Raw genomic sequence first — 20,823 nt, forward strand, 5'->3', positions numbered from 1 at the left:
TGTACGATGTTTTACAAGACCGCGAATTCGAATATTGTTTCTTTTTACTTCTTTGGCCAAGAATGGTTACAATAAAATCTTTTTGTATATTTTCGGCTGTGTGCGAAAATTTCACGTAGATCTAACACAGTTTATCGTAGTTTTCAGCCGATTCACGCCCGATAATCTCCCAGAATCATAACCTTTCGGTTATGCATATAAACTGCTTCTGCTCGGACTTCCAGTTATGATGGATTTAATGTAAAAACAGAGACATAGGTAAGGAATTCTACGTTTTCTTTCTAATTCAATAACAAATGAAAAATCAGCGAATGCTATTTGTAAGAATTCCTTACCTATGTCTTTCTTTTTACATTGAAACCATCTTAACCGGGAGTTAAAGAAGAAGTATTTACATTCATAACCGAAAGGCTATGATTCTGTAGATTACCGGGTGTGCAAATGACCAGCTTTGATTTTGGCCTAAGTTAACATTTTTGCAAAGGGGAACAACAAGAGTTAAAGTATTAAAATCGAAAAGAATGAATAACACCATTTAAGCAACTGCCGGTATTATATACACTTGTGAACTGTAAATATTGAGCATTTTAGAAAAAAGATTATGCATCACATTTTATATTGTCGTATAGTTTTGAAGAAGCAAGATTGTGTATTATAATTTATTAGTTTTATTTAATCATAATAAATCATCTCGGGAACATGTGTAGTGTCTTTTGTAAAAGGTAATTATATACGTTTTGATTTATTGAACCTAGAATATTATGAAGTCTTCAGTCTGTCGAGTTGAATATACCTTGCCCATTATGAAAAGCTAGACTAATGAATATGATACTCTACAAACCTGCTCAACTAAATCAGTATCGCATGTTGTCTTGTTTGTAGCATGTTTTAATTTGTATTAAATCTGAAACATCATGGCCTTCAATATTCCACTTCCTGTTGTGACGTTTAAACGTTTGTTGATTTAGTTCTGTGGGGTTAGAAAATATTCGTGGTATTAGGTTGTATATTAGAATGATACGGATTTTCTAAATGGTAAGCAATTACGAATTTATAAATGCTTTTATCAATATACCTTAATTTAGTATTAAGTTTAAATGTCTGACTTTATTTCGTATTAAAAGCAACACAAATATAAACTTCCTATTTTGGTTGATCATTTCGAAGCATATAGCATAATCAAGTTAGTAGATTAATTAGTTTGTCTTTGAAAGAAAATGAAACGTGCAGCTCTGAAGACAAGATGCGTAAATAACATAAGTGAGTGTCTTGTTTTTATGTAATATGTTAACTCATGTTGACGTCGTCCCAAAAATTTAAGACGTTGATATTGTTTATAAGATGTAAAAATATAAGAAATTTCAAAGTGTTAGCAGCAAAAAACTTACAGAATAATACAAAATCTATTACATTTGTGTCTTTCCCCACTGAATTGTTTTAAGCTCTTTGGGTGTTGGCAAAGCTGTCGCTTATATCATTATACAAGGACTACTTTTCATCCAAACGCTTTGCAATCTGATACAAAAAAGATATTGACATTGTTATTGGATTCAGTATTGTTAATTTTTTTTCGTGTCCTGTTCAATGCTATTTTGAATAGAATCCCGATACTAGGAAGTATGGGTGTTGTTGCACTTTACAATTCCATGCAACTTTATCTTCTGCTCTTTTTTTTTTGTTGCGTTAAACGCTTCCAACGACGGACATTCTGATTGCTTTAACACATTTGAAAGCTAGAAACCTATTTGTCTGTTTATTGTGCCCCCAAATTTGGGGAGACATTCACATTAATTTGGCAGGGCGTCTGTTAGTCCTTCCGTCTGACTTTGTGTCGTCAATATCTCCTAACGTATTCAACAGCCCGCCCGCTTAACTCAGTAGGAAGAGCGTTGGTCTACGGATCGCGAGGTCGCGAACTCGATCCCCGGTCGGGGCGTATGTTCTCCGTGACGATTTGATCAAAGACATTGTATCTGAAATCATTTGTCCTCCACCTCTGATAATTCAAGCGGGGAAGTTGACAGTTACTTGCGGAGAACACTTTTGTACTGGTACAGAATCCAGGAACACTGGTTAGGTTAACTGCCCGCTGTTACATGACTGAAGTACTGTTGAAAAACGGCGTTAGATCCAAAACAAACATACACAACAAAACGTATCTGACGTAGAGTGTTTGTTTCTCGGCATTTGATGTGCACTTTTGGTTTGTTTCAATTTTCACTCAGTTTGACATAGAGTCATAAAACCTTATTTGAATATAAGTATGTGTTTTATCGGCTGAATGGATCTGCACTGAAATGTCTGTAGAATCCCTATAGCAGATAGGAACCACTCAAACATTCCACTCAAATCGATTGTAGTGTATAATAAGATATTTCGATCTTTTTCTCACACATTTATAGGCTACTGCATTTTGTCTAAGCATTAAAGTTAAAAACAGCAAAGGCCTCGTTTGGATGACGCAAGTCGGAATGACATACAGAAGGTTGTGTCACCATACTAAATTGAAATCAATTAAGGTGATTCCGGAACTTAGGAAAAAAACGTCTGTATTATGATATAATACTAAATACAGTATTTGGAAAACAAAGATATTTTTGCCCAGTATATGAATGAGGTCACATTAAATCTCTCAGGGAAAAGTTCCCTGCAGGCATACGATGTTAAGCCGACGTTAGATACTAGTTGGATTTAGATCACTACGAAATTCGATCAGAAATTTTAAAGTATGACGTCAAACAGACACGTTTGAGCGACTTTAGATGTATGTCGGATATCTAGATTTGATCTTTAAAAGCAAAACAGAAATATATTTTTAAACGATGGACTCGATTCTTAAATGATATGCCCGAGTGTGTTACAAATTCCAGTTCCAGTTTCATAAGTTAATTTAACTGTTTGCTTATTTATGCAAAAAATCTCAAATGTTATTGCGAAAAAATCAAAGTGAACACAGTTGGTTTTATTTCATTAAGTAAAATCATACATGTATATGTCTGAGTATAGCTTAGAATTGGTATTGCATTATTTGGAACGTGCACAATGAAGAATCTATAAGCATGCAGGAATATATTAAATTCGAACCATTTTCAATTAATTGATGGCGGTAAAATTAACTTTTGCGTGAGAAAGGCAGATGACACTGGAGGCGCTCTTTATAATTATTAAGAAAGCAGATTATACAACAGAGTGTGGTTTTTCGAAAAAAAAATCTCTTATCAATACACATTCAGACAAATTTTGCTTTGTTTGTCTAAGGTCCTGAATCACCTTAAATTTCGAAAGCCGTTAAATAATCCAGACATGTTTCATTTTGATTTTTATTCTATAATCTCTAAGAAAGTGATTGATAAAAATTCCTTTTACACGAATGTTTGGCCAACGCACAATTTCTTTTAAAGACTGTTAGACAGTGCCCTTTATATGAATCAACATTAACCAAAGATTCATTTTGAAGTATATATAAATTGTACGGAAAATAATCATGCCTAATTCAATGTAATGGCGGTCATGCCGATTAGTAGACGTCAACTAAAATATCTTTAGTGGAGTGGTTGTCTTTAGATATGAACATCAAAATATTTGAAACATTGACAGAAGATTTTTAAATATGTGCAATCGAATAAACATTTGATTCAGATTTGGTAAAGCGAAGCACACAAATTTACAAATTAACATCTTCAGCAAGAGATTTAAGCATCGGAATCTGAATGTTAAACTGCCAATGTCCACTATGTTGTCGAGTTTCTAAATATTTTTTGAAAAATAAATACATTTTAAATTCTAAAGTTGAATGTTTAACAATTGAACAAGCTAATATTATTTCAGACCAAAATTAGGAATACATTAACATATGAAATGAAGATGTACCAAATGCCTTTACAGATGTGGATACTCTGGCAAACCTGTGGTTTTGTTCAGGATTCCTAGTGGAAGGTGATAGCTTAAATATTGAAATTACTTTAAAAATAGATGTTATCATTGATAATTCTATTCAGTCCTCTACTTACAATATAGTTGATTAACCAGATTTTAGTTAAGAATTAGATATTTTTAAACTTTACTAATATCTGTCCATTTACACATATTTAACTGAGTGCCTAAAACATGTTAGAATTTCACTGGAAGTATATTCAAAGCTTGCTCTTCCTATTGTTTTTCCAAATAGAGTTAATTTAGCATGATCATAAATTTGATAAAACATGTTTTACCTATTTTACCTTTAAATAACATGAATATAAGAACTATAATTATTGTATTTAATATGTCAATAGTTTACCCTGTATATTAAGATGAAAGTCATATGAAGTGCAGATGTATAATTATTAATACCTTATTTTGTCTACAAAGGCAAAAAAGGGGCAAACAAACTCTATTCCAAGGATACACACAGTTTGAAAACTTGCGTTTTAATTCAGATTGTTTAGATATCTTAATATCTATCAAATGCAAATGTAAGATTAAAAATTACTTTGAAAAAAAAAACATTCAAAAAGCTTTTAAGAAATTTTCATATTAAAGTGAGGTAATTACAACATTTTATACACATTTGTAACAGAGATCCAACTCTATGTTATGAATCTTCTTGTTCCTTAGTTTAATTTCCAACATAATTTAATCGGTCATAAGTATAGTGGAGTAAGTTTTATTTAAAAGAATGCGGCTAAAATCTAGATAACTATTTATTCCTTTTTAGCCTATTTATAGAGAGTTAATTTCATACACATTAATAACATTACGCTACAGATAGTAGGTATTCGATTTTGTGTACAACGTAAAAATCCGAGCTTTATTGGCATGGCTTAAATACAAAAATTACCAATATCTGCCATTACATATATTTCTTATAATAAATAGTTTTTCTTAGTTTTGCATTTTGATAGAATATTGTCAATTTTCTAGTCATTCAAATTTGTGTCAAATTGTAACTAGAAAAATGAACATTTTAATCACCCTTTATAAAAGCATTTTTCAACTCTTTCCTAACTCTTTCCTTGAAGTTTTAGTATCTTGTCTATCGGACGTTTCAGACATCACCGATCGAAATGAATAAATTGGTGAGGAAATTATCCTGCATCTTACTCAATTATATTTACTAATGCTATGCATATTATTAATGTACGCAGTAAATATGAATACAGTATGAATAATTGTAGGTGCAGCACTAGATCCAAATTGTTTCGACAATTGTAATTGTTGTCAGGATACCATATGTAAAAATTACCATAGCTTTTGGAACTATTGCACAAACAGATGTATCGACGGACACAGAAGTGCCAGATGCTATGAGCTTTGTAATCACAGCTGTACAAAATGCGAAGGCAGGAGTAATACATTTTGTGATGAATGCTATGATGGCTTTCACCTTGGGCCAAATAAAGATTGTACATCAGGATGTCCCCCTAAATGTAGAGCTTGTACTTCAGACACAATGTGCACAGTTTGTAAGGACGGTTATTATAACAAAGATGGGTCGACAACATGTCCACGCGCTTTTTGTCCAGATAATTCTAAATGCAATGGTAGTACAACATGTAAAGATGGTTTCTATGACACAGGCAATGAATATAGTAAAGACTGTTTGTCCAACTGTGCGTCCTGTTCATCTCGGGAAATATGCAACAAGTATAAAATGGATTTTATAACGGGTATGAATTTGACAATATTTTTACAGAGCCGTTCGACAATTGCACATTTAGATGCAGAGATAGCTGCACAGAATGTCAATCTTACGATAACTGCTTGCAATGTATTAATGGTACCTATGACCGAATATGTAAAAAAATTGCTCAGTCGGTTGCAAAGATCAGGCATGCCGTATTGAATCATGCAATTGCGATTGTTCCTCGAATTTTGTGGGTAACAAATGCAATGAGTGTGTTGAAGGGAAATATGGGACATACTGTACGACAAATTGTTCTTCATATTGCAAAAACGGTATTTGTAACAAGCATTCTGGACATTGTAGGAAATGTATGCAAAATCATTACAGACCCTTTTGCAGTAAGATATGTAACGAAAATTACAAAGTTTCCGACAAAGGCGACACAAGTTATTGCGCTCAGTCCGATGGGACATGTGTATTTGGTTGTAAAGACGGTTGCTTTGGCTATACATATAATGAGACATGTAGCTGTAATTGTATTGATGGTGGGTGTAACCAGGAAACTGGTGTCTGTTAAAAAGGATGTACAGGCTCATACGAAGATCCATCATGTACTTTAGGTAAGACAATTTGTTCTGTAAAATCACATTTCCGTTGTTTTGGTTTTATATAAGCAGTTTCCCGATTGACTCATATTTAGTGCAAAATATACTTTAGTTAAGTATACTACTATAAAACTTACTTACAAATATTTTGTCTCGTTCCTTAAAAACAGCTGATTTGTGCCATTTCTACTTTTTGTCCCACGACCCTGCCAGAAAAAAAAAAACACGATATTGTAGAAATCTGAATGTTACAGAGGCACATATATAGCTCGCTAGACAGCGTGGTTGCAGGACAAAAAAAGGACAAAAAAAGGAAATACTATTCATTTACAATTACATATTAATATCACCAGTGTCTATATTTTGAGGAAGACATGCATTTCTGGATCTGGTTCTTGTTATATATTCTATTTTTACTAATTCGTTTATGATGATATCTTTGATATGTCAAGGATAATTTTAATTCCATCAATATTAAAAATCAAGTTTTTCTTTCTTTGAAAGAAGTGTCTTGCAAGTGAGCACGGACAGTTCTGCTTGTGATGAAGCAACAAACAGAGTAAGAGTTTAATCTAAAAAATCTTGTAAAGCTCTGTATGAAATATATTTCGAGTTCTGTATCATATTTTTCTCCTGTGTCGTTATGTAAATTACAGTAACTGTTCAAGTTTTATATAAATTCAGTCATTTACAGTGTATCTTTAAATGAGTGCAGTTATCTGGTTCTCATTCAGTATTAGGGGGAAGAACTCCTCCGGGCTTGTTTGCTTTGGTCGCGTGCAATTTGTGATGCCATAAATAAGTGACGACATCGAGGTCAGGCGTGAAATTGTCCTTTTCCACGCTGGATTCAAGCACGAAGGTTGACTATTTTCTTTTTCTTAAAAAAATCCTGCGGGCTTGTTTGCTTTGGTCTCGTGCAACTTCTCATGCCATAAATAAGTGACGACATCGCGATCAGGCGTGAAATTGTCCTTTTCCCCGCTGGATTCAAGCACGAAGGTTGACTATTTTCTTTTTCTTAAAAAAATCCTGCGGGCTTGTTTGCTTTGGTCTCGTGCAACTTCTCATGCCATAAATAAGTGACGACATCGAGATCAGGCGTGAAATTGTCCTTTTCCACGCTGGATTCAAGCACGAAGGTTGACTATTTTCTTTTTCTTAAAAAAATCCTGCGGGCTTGTTTGCTTTGGTCTAGTGCAACTTCTCATGCCATAAATAAGTGACGACATCGAGATCAGGCGTGAAATTGTCCTTTTCCCCGCTGATTTCAAGCAGGAAGGTCGACTAATTTCTTTCTCTTAAAATTTTTAAACTTTATACCATGGTGTAGTGGATGGAGCGTTCGCCTTGTAATCTATTAATCGCGTTTTCAAACCGAGCTGTCGACACAAAAAGTTTCCTTTTCCACGCTGGATTCAAGCAGGAAGGTCGACTATTTTCTTTCTCTTAAAACGTTTCAAATAATTTGGTTTATTTCGTTATATAAAAATAGCAATAACGTAGAGTTAACAATTTAAGTAAAATCAGTAGTACTACAGTAGGCTCTGTATTATAGCGCAATTGTCGTCTTTTTCATTTTTATAAAACTGCTTTATAAAATTGCGATAGAAAAGGCCAGTCATTGAGTCAGTGATTTAATTTCGAGAAGAATGAGTGCTGTTTAAAAAAAGAAAAATGTAGATCTAGTTTAGAGTTGGTTTAATAGCTAGTCTGTATATTTTATTATTTTGTTTTAAAAGCTAGTGTATTTTTTATTATTCTTCTTTGAGAAAAAGCCTCGGACACAGAAATCCACCTCAAGAAAGAGGCGAGGGATCACCGCCACAGGACTGACCAATTCGAAACGGGGCACGCATCATACAAATGCGTCAGATCAGACAAGGGTCGCCACCATGACACAAACAGACAATAACACGCCATTACAAAATGATTCTCTTATGATGTTAAAATACTTTCATTTAATTTGTTACGACAAAAGAATATTTGGGCAAACTGTCCTGAATATAGTTATAAACGATATTCTTTTTAAAACTAAATCATGATACTCTATCTGAAGAATACCATACTCTTAGTGTATTTTATGAATTAGTAATTTCAGCAGGAAACTTCAAAACATATCTTTAATATGAAATAAGGCATCGAGCCGACTTCAACTCATTCTATATAAGCTTTGAAAAGAACTGTCTAATGACAACACGGAAGGACACAGATTTTATTTCGATAATAAATATCTCATCCGGTTTATCGTATGTTAACAATTTAAGGGTAGATGTTGGAATAAAAACAACACTGCCCATATTTGTACTAATGTGCAAGACGTTGCGGTTCGGACAAGTTATGTGGACGCTTATTAGGCACAAGAAAATATTCTTTAAAAAGTCCGAAGTCAGACGCTATGTTCACGTGCCGGAAGTGCATTTTTTAATTCGATAGTATATATTCATTCGGTATATCGAAAGTTACCGTAGAGGATCGATTCCTTATTATTGATATATATCCATACTAATCTGTAGGTCCGACTGCAAAAACAACAGACAAGTTCTCGAACTTCTGGCTTATGGTTTGGAATGAGAAATCTGATATCATTGTGATGCTGACCAATCTCCGTGAAGCTTCGGTAAGTAAATACTTTAAACATTGATACACTTGAAAGGCAGTAAATACAAATATGATGAAAGTAGAATATTGGTAAAGTTTTTTTGCCCGCTGGAAAACTGTTGAATAACTTGTTGTTTTTTCTTATTTGTAACAAGTCGTATATTTATTGTTTAGAAGCATTCTTCCATTTTTGTTATAGTAGCTGTATCACTTTATTGGACGATTACTAAATATCAATGATATTAATCGGAATTTAATGTGGTAACTTGCGTCCTTTTCCTCGATTTTTATACATCACTATTTGAGCCGTGCCATGAGAAAACCAACATAGTGGCTTTGCGACCAGCATGGATCTAGACCAGCCTGCGCATCCGCGCAGTCTGATCAGGATCCATGCTGTTCGCTAACGGTTTCTCTAATTGCAAAAGGCTTTGAAAGCGAACAGCATGGATCCTGACCAGACTGCGCGGATGCGCAGGCTGGTCTAGATCCATGCTGGTCGCAAAGCCACTATGTTGGTTTTCTCATGGCACGGCTCATATGTTTACCTTGTTTATTGTTAAAACAGTGCGTTTATGCAAGTGATTAAAAAGAGGGTGTGCTGTTCGCAAATTAACGCATTTATACAGGGCGAATAAACTAAATAAAATGTTGTTTTTATATTTTCCTTTATATCAGTTGTGTTTTTATATTGTTTATCTAAAGGATATCATATAATCATTATACTTTTCTCAAAGGGAATGAAGTGTGAAAAGTACTGGCCAGAATTGGAGAAAGGAGAGATTTATGGTCAAATCAAAGTGACATGTCGAAGTATTGAGGATTTTGCTGAGTACACTGTCAGAACCTTCTCTATATCAAAGGTACCTACAAACACAAAGTTAAGACATTTTCCCGTAGACCAATCGAATTGCTTTATGTCTTCAGTTTAAAATCAACACACATATATATACATATTGAGCTACTTCCGCTTATACAAAGTAAAATTACTTTACTGAAGTGAAATACTTGAATTAATGTAAATCATTATTTTCTGATCGTGACAATATCAAAAAGGTAGTGCTGTAATATTTGATTTTGAAGAGTTTTACACACTGAAATGTTCTGATTTATAAATGTTCTGTCCTTGAAAGTTCAAGTACTGTTCGTTATAATATGATAGAATATTTCTCTGGGGCATGTAATAAGGATTTAACACATACAGAACATATATTTTTAATTAAAGTTTGATACCTGATAGGTTTTACATCCTTACATTTTAAGGGCAAAGCAGAGAGACACGTGGTGCAGCTACATTACACGGCATGGCCGGATAAAGGCGTTCCACAAGAAGTGACAAGTCTTGTAGAATTTAGACAGAGGGTGAAGGCAGTTCCTTTAATATTAGGTGGTCCAGTCATCGTCCATTGCAGGTAGAGTTTGTACATGTATATATAGACTGACCAAGGTTTTGTCATGAAATGATATGAATATCGTTGGAAGTAAAACGTATCACAGGGGAGTCAAAGGGACAACAAAGTTTATCAGAAATTATTTTGAATTTACTTTTAGGTAAGAACATTCCTAATATAAATCAAACGCAAAAAGCAGTTTATAGATCACATGCACCGTTTAGTTCCAGTGTTACGGTATACATAACGAATTAACAGCATTTCATCATAGTTTAAATATTTTTAGTATAAAGGAAATGTTATTCACTAAAGACGTATGACCTGGCAATATTGGTTTGAAAAACACTTTGTTTATAAGACGTGGCCTCTAAACGTTTTGTAAATTTACACTACAAATGTTGCCATATTTATTTGTCTTTATTTACATGCATTTTCAATGTCTACTGTTCCCGCATCTGATAAAATCACCCACTTATAAAAGTCACTGTCTAAACAGCAGTGACAAGTCATTGTTTGACAGAAAACACTCACGGTATGAAATGTCTGCTATATACTAGTGGAATGCTCAACCTGATACTGAAAACATAGAATCATGTCTTATTTATCCATGCAGGTAGTGCTATATTAGTGGTGTGTCATATTCACTTTTTCGGACGACAGGGCTTTGAAGTTTATAATTACAAAATCGCAAATCTTAATAGCAACATACATTGCTAAAGCGACTATATACAGAAAACAGAACAGTACTGAACAGTTTTTGCAGTAAACAAAATTAGGTTTACAAATCATTTCAGATAAGCACCTGACTCGGTATAAAAATATCCAAATTAAGGAAGAACAACCGGTTGTTACAGTACTCACTTAGGTATTTTAATTAAAAGCATCAAAAACGTTATTAAGAAAGCTGAAGAGAATACACATCAATGAAAAATTACATTTTTTTTATAGTTAAATGATTGTAAACATATGAACATTGAGTTCTAATTTTAACAATGGCAATGTAACGTATATTCATCCACACGCATCATGAAACTAGCATAAAGGATAATAGTAATAAAACTCTAACGGAAAATAATGTTTACAGAACAGAATTAAAGTAATTATATGTAATTTTAATTAATTATCATTTACAAGTGCGGGAGTAGGTAGAACTGGGACTTATATTGCACTAGACCAGCTTACAGAGGAAGGCAAGTGTGAAGGATCTGTTGATGTATTCAACTGTGTTAACAGAATGAGAGAGCAAAGGGTCAATATGGTCCAGACAGCTGTAAGTACGGACGCAAAAAAGCAAATCATCAATCTTTACAGGAGTTGTTCTTTTCAACTTTTTCAGTTAATTTAATGACAGGATAACCGTAAAATAATACAGCTGTCTGTCCAATTCCTGAAATGTTATATTGTAAAATTGTCATGATTCTTTGAATGAAAATTTGTTTAAAGTTAATTTTGTAACTTGATGATACAGTTTCTTTGAAATGGAATGTGATTTTAGATTTACATTTCATCATCGTAGCAAGAAATAACAATAATACGATCTAAATGGTTCAAGGGAGACAATAATACGTACGCTCAAATATGTCCATAATTAGAGATATATGTTCTATGATATGGTACACAAACTAGATATTTGTTTTCTTTTTAACTTCATGACAGTTCAAATGTTTGAAACAGTATTTGTTTCAGAATTTATGTGCCTGTACAAGTATAAAACCATCATATGACATTTTAAATCTGCTGTTTTGATAAAACTGTTTATAAATAAATTGGTTATACTGTTTTTCTAATATTGCAAAAAATCTCCAATGTGCGTGGTTACACCAGTTTATCATGACTTGTCTTTCTTAGTAAAATACGAAAAAAACACGAAGTCAGGCGTAGTATAAGGCTGAATATTGTATAATTTTAGGATCAGTACAAGTTCCTTTATAAGTCTTTGGTGCACTCGCTTTCATTCGGTTGCGAAGCTTTGACGGCTGAAGAGATTCAAGGATTTACATACAAAGCAGATGGACATTTGTTCACAGACATGTTTGAGGTTTGTTAAAGGACATTGAGCAAAATTGTCAGTGGATGTTTTAGACAATTAAAACTTCTATATCCAAATTTGGACGATGTAATAGACGGAAAAAACCACCATCCAAAATGTTTTTTATTTAGAAAATGTCCCATTTGTTAAGAACTTCCTGTATGTTATGTTTGGTTTGCACATGAAATTATGTTGCTTAAATGATGGTGAATGTAAATAGCTGTGTTATATTGACTTTTGACTCCGTATACATAAAATAACAGCATATCTACATTGTGAACTAAAGCTTTTACCCATTATATTTTCAAGACTCTTCGACAAGAAGTTGATATTGAGAGTAAGGAAGATACGGAGGATCGCCAAGAAAACAGAAGACGACACAAGGACAAAAATCGACGACATTCTGATATCCCTGGTAATACATACCTATCAGTTAGGATTTGTACCTTAAATATACATACCTAGAAATGAACAATATTATCTTTCAAAGTATGTGCATCGCAATAATCTTATATCAGTTTTACTTTTAGTACTGTCACATTCAAAGACACATTTTCAAGTAGGCAAGTATGTTCAAAAGGCTACCTACACGTGTTCCAGTGTTTCAAAATGTTCTTCGGTCGATTTTATTAGCTTGTGTACACACAGGTTTTGATGGACAAAACGTTTACAAAACACGTTTTAAGTAAAAGCATAACAATGGTAAAGAAACAGCTAGCTCTCGTATAATTTGGAACGAGACGACAACTGGTCAGTGTTGCGGAGATACCTTTCTATAAGTATTTATCTATGATTATATTTCAAGCTCATCGCAGTAGAGTACGATTGTACCTTGCACGAGCAGATGGACACCATGACTACATAAATGCTGTATTTATAAATGTAAGTAATATATCGTTATCTCGTTATCGATGTAGCATTATCTATACAGCGCATTTATATTCAATGAATTATCTTCTACAATGATACTTAATTTCAATGCATCTACCTCTTGATAATAGGCCTTTTGTTAATAATCTGACTGTTAAGATACACTTGAATGCTCTAATATGTACTCATAAGAAACATCTTACAACTGAATAGTGCCTTACATCAATAAACACCAACATATTTCGGAGGCATCATCTAAACATAGATTATGTATGTGACTCACCTGTCGACGAGAAAGCTTATGGTACTTGAGGTATATTGGTTTCCAGTTGTATATATGTCTGTCTGCCTGTCTGTCTTGTCCGTACAATCTTGCGGGCACCAACTCTCTTCATTCCCTTGACACAATTTTACTAAAATAGAAAAAGTGGAAACTTCACAGGTCGCTCAACACGACAAAAACGAAAATGTTGCAGGCTCGGTTTGATTGAGCCTGTTCATGAACGGTAGTGGAAATGCATGCTACCGCCCACGCCCTCTAGCTCTCTAAACCTCACACAAGTGATCAATAACAATAGCAGTTATGCGTGGTGCATGTAAGGTTCTTTCAGAAATTTTGCGGGACATTGTTCCTTTTTTTGTTGTTTCTTTTTTTTTGTTACAATACTATATACATAGAGATTGCATATGCAATCTTATTATTATTATCATCATTATTACTATAATTATACCAGATTTTATGTATCTCCCTTTTCATGATAAATACGTTCAAAGGCGCTTTACATCTAGCAAAGGCAGCCACAAAGGACGCAAAATTCATCCTCTACTAATACAGTCGTAGAGAGATTTGACCAGAGGGACAGAGTGAGATAAAGCCCCAGAACAGATAGAGAGAATTCCGATTCAGACTTGTCCGGCTAACTTAGCTAAGCTCTTTGTGAATAGACAGTCTCGTTCTTTAACGTGTCCGCTGTATAGCACCGATACACGCGAAACCGTCTTTCCTAGGAAGGACCAGTACATACCTCTAAGTTTGATGGGAGACACTCAAGAACATCTCAGAAATTTCCAGTGCCTGGACCGGGATTCGAACCCCGGACCTCTGGATTGACAGTCAAGCGTGTTACCACTAGACCACCGGCCCACCTCAGTCTTATGCGCACCTAATCTCCTGAACCCTTGCACACAATTTAATGAAACTTCACATCAGTACCAACCGTAGTTGTGCTTGGTGCTTGTATAGTTCTTTATATTAATATTCTGCAGAGCTACGGGACTTTGTTTTTTTTTTGTTACTGTACTATATACATAGAGTCTGCATCTTGTGCGCGCCTAATCTCCCTTGAACCCATGCACACAATTTAATGACACTTCACACAAGTGACCAGTAGTAATCCTAGCTGTGCATGGTGCATGTTATGTTCTTTCAGTAAAATATTCTGCGGTGTTATGGGACTTTGTATTTTGTAACTATACTTTATACATAAAGTCTGTTTACATACAGTCCACTTAATTATGCATTCTTGTGTGTGTCAAATTGCAATGTACCATGTCAGTGCGTGCGTGAGGTACATTATCACCTTCGGTGATAGTTCTAATTTATACTTTTCTGTAAATTTAAAACATAGTGTAGATAAAGAATGTATATATTTGTTTAAGTGTCTTTCGCTACACATGAAATCGGACATGACTTTAGGTTTTCTTATGTTTTGTGGAGACTGCGTTCATGGAGCGTTGTTGTTGTTCTAAGATCTTTCTCCTTGTTTTAATGTTTTAATTCTGAACTTTGGGAGCAATACATCATTGCGGACACATAAACAACATATAATTAATATGATCATTTAAATGGCAAGTTTTCAAGTTCAGTTCGGACGAGGCTTAAATTCTTATGTGCACGCGTTTGCTAATTTAAAGGTATTGATTTTCAAAATAAGCGTAGCAAAATCCGAAGTTCTTTTCTTTCAGAGTTTCAGGACCAAGAACCTCTTTATTGCTGCACAGTCCCCACTTCCTGGAACGGTCGAAGACTTTGTCTGCATGATTTATCAACAGAACAGTTCTTGTGTTGTTGATTTAGAGGAATCTCATGATCAGAATGTATACTGATACCTTATTTTGTTTCATTATCTACATAACGTAACGTATTCTGCATATCGTAGAAAGTAATCTGAGTTCCTAGAAATTATACAAAACACGAGTAGGAAGATATTCTAGGGTTTTTTATCTCCATGTACCACGCATCATTAGAACTAAAAATCGCCATGATTAATATAAAGGATGCAAGAAATTTGTTATAATGCTTTATTCATCCCCTTGCCACAAGAATGTGATAATTGTTATTAAAAACAAACTAAGTTTAAGAAGTATGATGTTTGACAGTCTTAGATATAACGTGTTATTTTGCAATAAAATTTAAGTTCATGGTTCACTGTTACGGGGCGGGTGAATAAGACTTAAAATAACAATATTACTGGTGAGCTATAATTCTGAAGATTGTGTCAAAACTTTATATTGACTGTCAACGAATATGTAAATACAGGAAGCATTGCAAATTTATCTTTATGAAAGAAATCTGTGCAAACTAATTATGCTTAGTACATAGAAAACTTAATAAAATAAAGAGTTATTGAGTTCAGGAAAGTTATTTGAAAGGTCCATAGGAACCACTATAAGTAAATGAACGTCAGTGAACACGATTGTTTTCTCTCCTCCTAATTACATCATAATTGTTTATTTAAGAAGTAAGCCTTTAGACATAGTGCATGTTGTGTTCTTAGAAATGAGTTACCTTTTAGGATGTTGGAAAATATCTTCCTGCTGACAATGAGACTTACAAATGTGGCGATTTCACTGTAACGAGCTCAAAGTGTGAGACAAAAAAACAGTATATCTTGAAGAAAGTATCAATAAAAACCACCAAGAAGGTAGGAAGCAAAGACTAAAACTAATGTCTGATAGAACTGATCGATGAAAATAAAAACGTTGGTGATTCATACAAATTAACGTAACACAAAATTTGAGACTTTGCCAATTTCATACAAATAACCAGAAACACGAGTTTGAAAAGAAACAAATTGCCAGATATTGGTAATAACTTATCGATATTTGTCAATACAAAAGCGGAATCTACTTGTCTTATCTTATCATACCTAAGAACCAAGGATAGAGTTTGTCTGATATTCTAGCATCTTATAAAGTCAATAAACGTATGTAGTTCGTCCAGCTATCAAAATGTGTCTCAATATGACCAAATTACACTATCTGAATAATGTATGCTTATCGCCTAAGAACATTATCTTAGACATATTAGTATTCATCTAAAGTTATGCAAGTTGGAAGAAATGTACCTTAAAATATTTAAGGATTACTATGTCATAACAGCTTCTACCTATATTCCAATTCTCAAAGCATATATATCTCATATCTTTTCCACAGAGTGAAGAAAAATCAGTTTATCACTTCAAGTACACGAAATGGGGAAGATCTAAGACGGTTCCAGACAGTGTTGAAGATTTTGTTCACTTCATAAAAGATGTAGAAAAAATTGTTAACCGTCAAACTGAGGACCAACCTCATATAGTAGCTCACTGCTTGTAAGATTCATTTATTATCTTAAAGCTGCACGCTTCTAGATTTGTTTAAGCAGTCGAAATTTAGTCTAAGAACAAAGGACTTAAAAATAGTTTGATACACCTAATCATCTTTTGATTTAACTATACTGTTTCATGCCATCAAGTAATTGTGTTAAAATATGTAAAACATCAAAAGTACTAGTCACACTATTGCAATTTTATGAAAGATAGATGTACATGGTATCATCCGCACACCACATCTTTCAAACAATATTGGTTAGTCATTTTCGATACCTTATACAAATTGCTGTCTCTTTTTAAATGTTTTGAAATTTTTACCTTTATCTAGAGGTATTGTTTGAATGAGAGTGTACATTCAGTAAATAATAAACATACGAAATAAATTACGAAAACATATGTAATAATGCTGTTCATAGTATACTACTTGTAAAACTACTAGTACTCATATATGTGTAATTTCTCGATACACATTGAGTAAAGGTTGTAGCAAGATTAATGTTCACATTTGTAAATACTAATATGTATTTCAGGAGTGGCTATGAGAGAACTGGGCTGTTTTGTGTCGTTTACAAACTGCTAGAGAAACTGGAGGCAGAAAGACAAGTCAGTGTTGTTAACACTGTGAGGAAAATAAGAACACATCGGAAACAGTCAATCACATCTGTGGTAAATTAATTGGTCACTAAACAATAAAAAATCTCTTGATTCCAATCTTTAACTTAAAATCCAAATTCAGTTTTTAAGATCTGTCTTGTTTGTTGAAGATAATATATAATATGTGCCCATCTTTTCTTAAATTTAGTCCTTAAAATCTAGAAAAATCTTATCAAATATAGATAACGTTACTACATATAAAGATTCATTTGTATGTTGAGCTACAACCACAGATATCCTCTAGTCAAAGTGTAAAGGCCAATGTTACAGCTCTTTGGCCATCTAATTTTAGAACATTTAAAATGGCGGAACAATTCTAGTAGTAGAGATGGTACCTACCAAACAGGATGTAAGTCTGAACTGAAGCCCACATAAAAACGATTATCAGAAGTGACAGAAAATTAAATAAACCCTTTTCCAGTGACAGATCAGGCTGACTAAACATGACTTACATTGTTTAAAATCATTTGTCGGTGACATAGAACGGCTTACGCAATCAGTTATTTTTTTTAAGTTGTTCCGAGGCACTGACAGAAAGTTTAGTTGTAACAAAAGAAAAAAAATGCATCAAGTTTGTTCTAAATACTTTATGACGCAAGACTTGTTACTGTAAATATTTAGATTTTGGCTTTTAGCCCTAGGTATCATCTGTCAGAGAAAAACTTGAACTAGAATCGGTAAACTACTGGTATCACATATTTGTAACAATTTGTGTAGAATGTTGGATATTCGCCATTCCATTCCAATAAGTTTTAATATAGCATTTTTCGAAGTGTAAACAGTAAACTAAACTTACACTAAATTCTATTGAATTTAATAACATGTGGATACTTTTGCAATAGAGTTTAGTTGATGAAATCCCAAATTCATTGGAAAACTGTCTATGCTAGATTCACCCCTTTTGCTGCATAGAAATATTTCAGTTTTATAAGCAGATGAAGAAAGGTATATACATATTACGTAACCTGTAAACAATAGAATAGAACAAGTGGAAACCCAATCTGACCAAATCTTCCTAAATGTTAGCTTTGATTGCGATCTATTCAAAATTCATCCTTCTGTATAATCGATATAATCAATATTGCTATTTTTATTTCAATATAATAATGTAACCTCGCTTTTCAGGAACAGCTCAAGTTTTGCTACCAGTGCATATCTGCTTACTTAGAGATGTACAACACCTACTCCAATTTTGCTACTTGAGAAGTTGCACAACTCTTGTGTAATGTAATGGATTGCCAAACAATCAAAGCGTATACTTATTGAACAATATACTGTTCATTGTGGGTTTATCACTTATCATAGAATGCATTCAAAACCTATGAATGTGTATGTTAGGTAATATTATTCATCTTCATATTTATTATACTCAAAATATATTGACATTTGTGCGTGTTTTTCATCATTTTTGTACTCTGGTGATTTCTTGAAATCTTTGTATCAGTAGTCTAGAGAAATGTAATTTTTTTTAATTTTTCCATTATAACTCATTATAATGAATAAGAATATCAAGTTGAAAACTAAATGTAATAGATGAAGCATGACTGCAACGCGATAAGCTTGTATTCCTATCAGTTTTTATTTGGATAAAATCGAGATTCCATCCTTTTAACCAGTATCTAATATCTGAAAATGTCGTGACAAAGGTCAAGGTTAAATAATTTGTGTTACATTTCTTATTGTTTAAATTTCGTTTAGTTTTAATTGTTACGTTGCAATATGGCTACTAAGGTAACGTTGATGTAAAATGCATTGGTTGTTTTATCACAATTAGAAACCCAGATCGTAGCCTTCCAGGTGGACATCCAAATAACTGGATTGTGTTTTATCTTGTAGCTAGATGGCGCTTTACTAAGGAGTTCATCTACCAGTAATAAAGGTAGATAATGGTTTTAATATAGAGATGAAAAGTTAAAGAAAAAAACAACATGTATTTCGAATGTGTGTTTGTATGGATATGTGTTAAAAGTTGCCTTTTTGTTTTTGTAATTGCAGCTGTAAATTTTTATATGACATTGGAAAATAATGTAACAATTATTATCGGCGAACAGACGTTTTTTAAGTTCACTTCCGGAGGATGTTCTTATAGATTTTACTTAACTATCAAAACAGAAATCAAGAAGTGCCATGTGAATGTTGCAAAATGTGTCCCCGAGCTTGATCTCAATGGCGTTATATTTTATGGCTTTTTTAGTTTACCTTATTAAGTGCAAATGAAACGTCTTTGAAATAGCGGAAACCGGTGTGTTGAGTGAAAGGTATGGCACATTTCATCACCTCTTAGGATAAATTCAGTTTAACCAGGCCTGACTTTTTATCTTGGTTGTGTACCATTCTTCCCAATAATATTCTCATAGAGAAGTAATCAATTGCAAACAGGTTGCCAGAATAAAATAAAATATTTCCGTTCAAACATGAGGTGGCCTTTAAATTTTATTTAGTGCATGTTAAATGAATTGCAAAGTATTTTAGTAACCCGATTGTACTAACACTTTAAAGAACACATATATACATTATGTTAACGTAATTAACAACTTGGTCGAGATTTAACATAAGCAATACGAGGTTAAGACTGTTAATTATTCTTGTGAATATAAAAACTTGAAAGATATCAATGACAAATAATACGTTGTTTTCATTTAAGTTGGTATTTTACGATTTGTGAAATTTTATTCACACATTTCCATTAATATAAGTATCCTTTTATTATATAAGAACACATATAAACCTATACATCTTTGAGAAAGTCAATCAAATCTCTTTAAAGATAAAATCAATACTGATTAGGGTCTTATTATTAGGAGTAAAATGTACCAATCATCATAATTTTTTTTATTTAGGCTTGAAACAACGAGTAACTCCCATTTACCAAAATTTTACAGCATTACTTATGGCGAGAACCGTATCACATAGTGGTGATGTTTGTCTTCTTACTGTTTTAATGCGTTTATGGGTGCCGTTACAGGATATTATACCCATGTAACCACAAAAAGGTGAATGAAATAATTTCTTATAAAGTCTTTGCATGTAGGGAATAGTTCATAAAATGAAGCTAAACGTTTAGGTTTAACTGTTTACCTTTAGCTGTAAACCTTGTTCAAAAATTTTTAAGGTTTAGGAAATTTTATTCCTTTTTATCTTTTTATCATTTACAGTCAGCGTATCGAGAAGTAGGGATAATGTAGAATAAACGCCAAAAACGTTTACATATCTGACAATGTTATTTATTCAAAGGACATGCTTCAAAACATTATTATCAATTGATTTACGCATGAAAACTAACAGTTTTAATGTATATGTATGAATCCCTTACATCGAATTGACGCCCACAGTAAATACTTGACAATACTTACACAATAGGTTTTTATTAGTAGATACTAAGTACAATTCACTGAATCCTGTCGTTGATTTAGATTAAAGTGTATCGTTTTATATTTCAACACAATAGCGATAAAGCTGGAGTTTTTAATTTCGA

The 20,823-nt window shown here is 33.2% G+C and overlaps 1 protein-coding gene and 1 long non-coding RNA gene across 2 annotated transcripts; both read left to right on the top strand.

Annotated features, from left to right (window-relative positions):
* Positions 1 to 209: 209 nt before the first annotated feature.
* LOC128548572 (uncharacterized) lies at positions 210 to 6,823 on the top strand. Its single transcript, XR_008367169.1, has 3 exons — positions 210 to 1,035; positions 3,829 to 3,936; positions 5,157 to 6,823. It is a non-coding gene; the product is annotated as an uncharacterized LOC128548572 (long non-coding RNA).
* Positions 6,824 to 8,690: 1,867 nt separating this feature from the next.
* LOC123527762 (receptor-type tyrosine-protein phosphatase alpha-like) lies at positions 8,691 to 20,022 on the top strand. Its single transcript, XM_053523840.1, has 12 exons — positions 8,691 to 8,830; positions 9,549 to 9,674; positions 10,075 to 10,223; positions 11,337 to 11,472; positions 12,112 to 12,240; positions 12,541 to 12,646; positions 13,037 to 13,113; positions 15,067 to 15,198; positions 15,897 to 16,025; positions 16,537 to 16,694; positions 17,225 to 17,360; positions 18,474 to 20,022. Exons 1-12 carry the CDS (start codon positions 8,771 to 8,773, stop codon positions 18,549 to 18,551), a joined length of 1,416 nt encoding a protein of 471 aa, XP_053379815.1. The 5' UTR covers positions 8,691 to 8,770; the 3' UTR covers positions 18,552 to 20,022.
* Positions 20,023 to 20,823: the final 801 nt, after the last annotated feature.

This window comes from Mercenaria mercenaria, chromosome 14 (genome assembly GCF_021730395.1).
Source record: "Mercenaria mercenaria strain notata chromosome 14, MADL_Memer_1, whole genome shotgun sequence".
Lineage (NCBI taxonomy): Eukaryota > Metazoa > Mollusca > Bivalvia > Venerida > Veneridae > Mercenaria > Mercenaria mercenaria.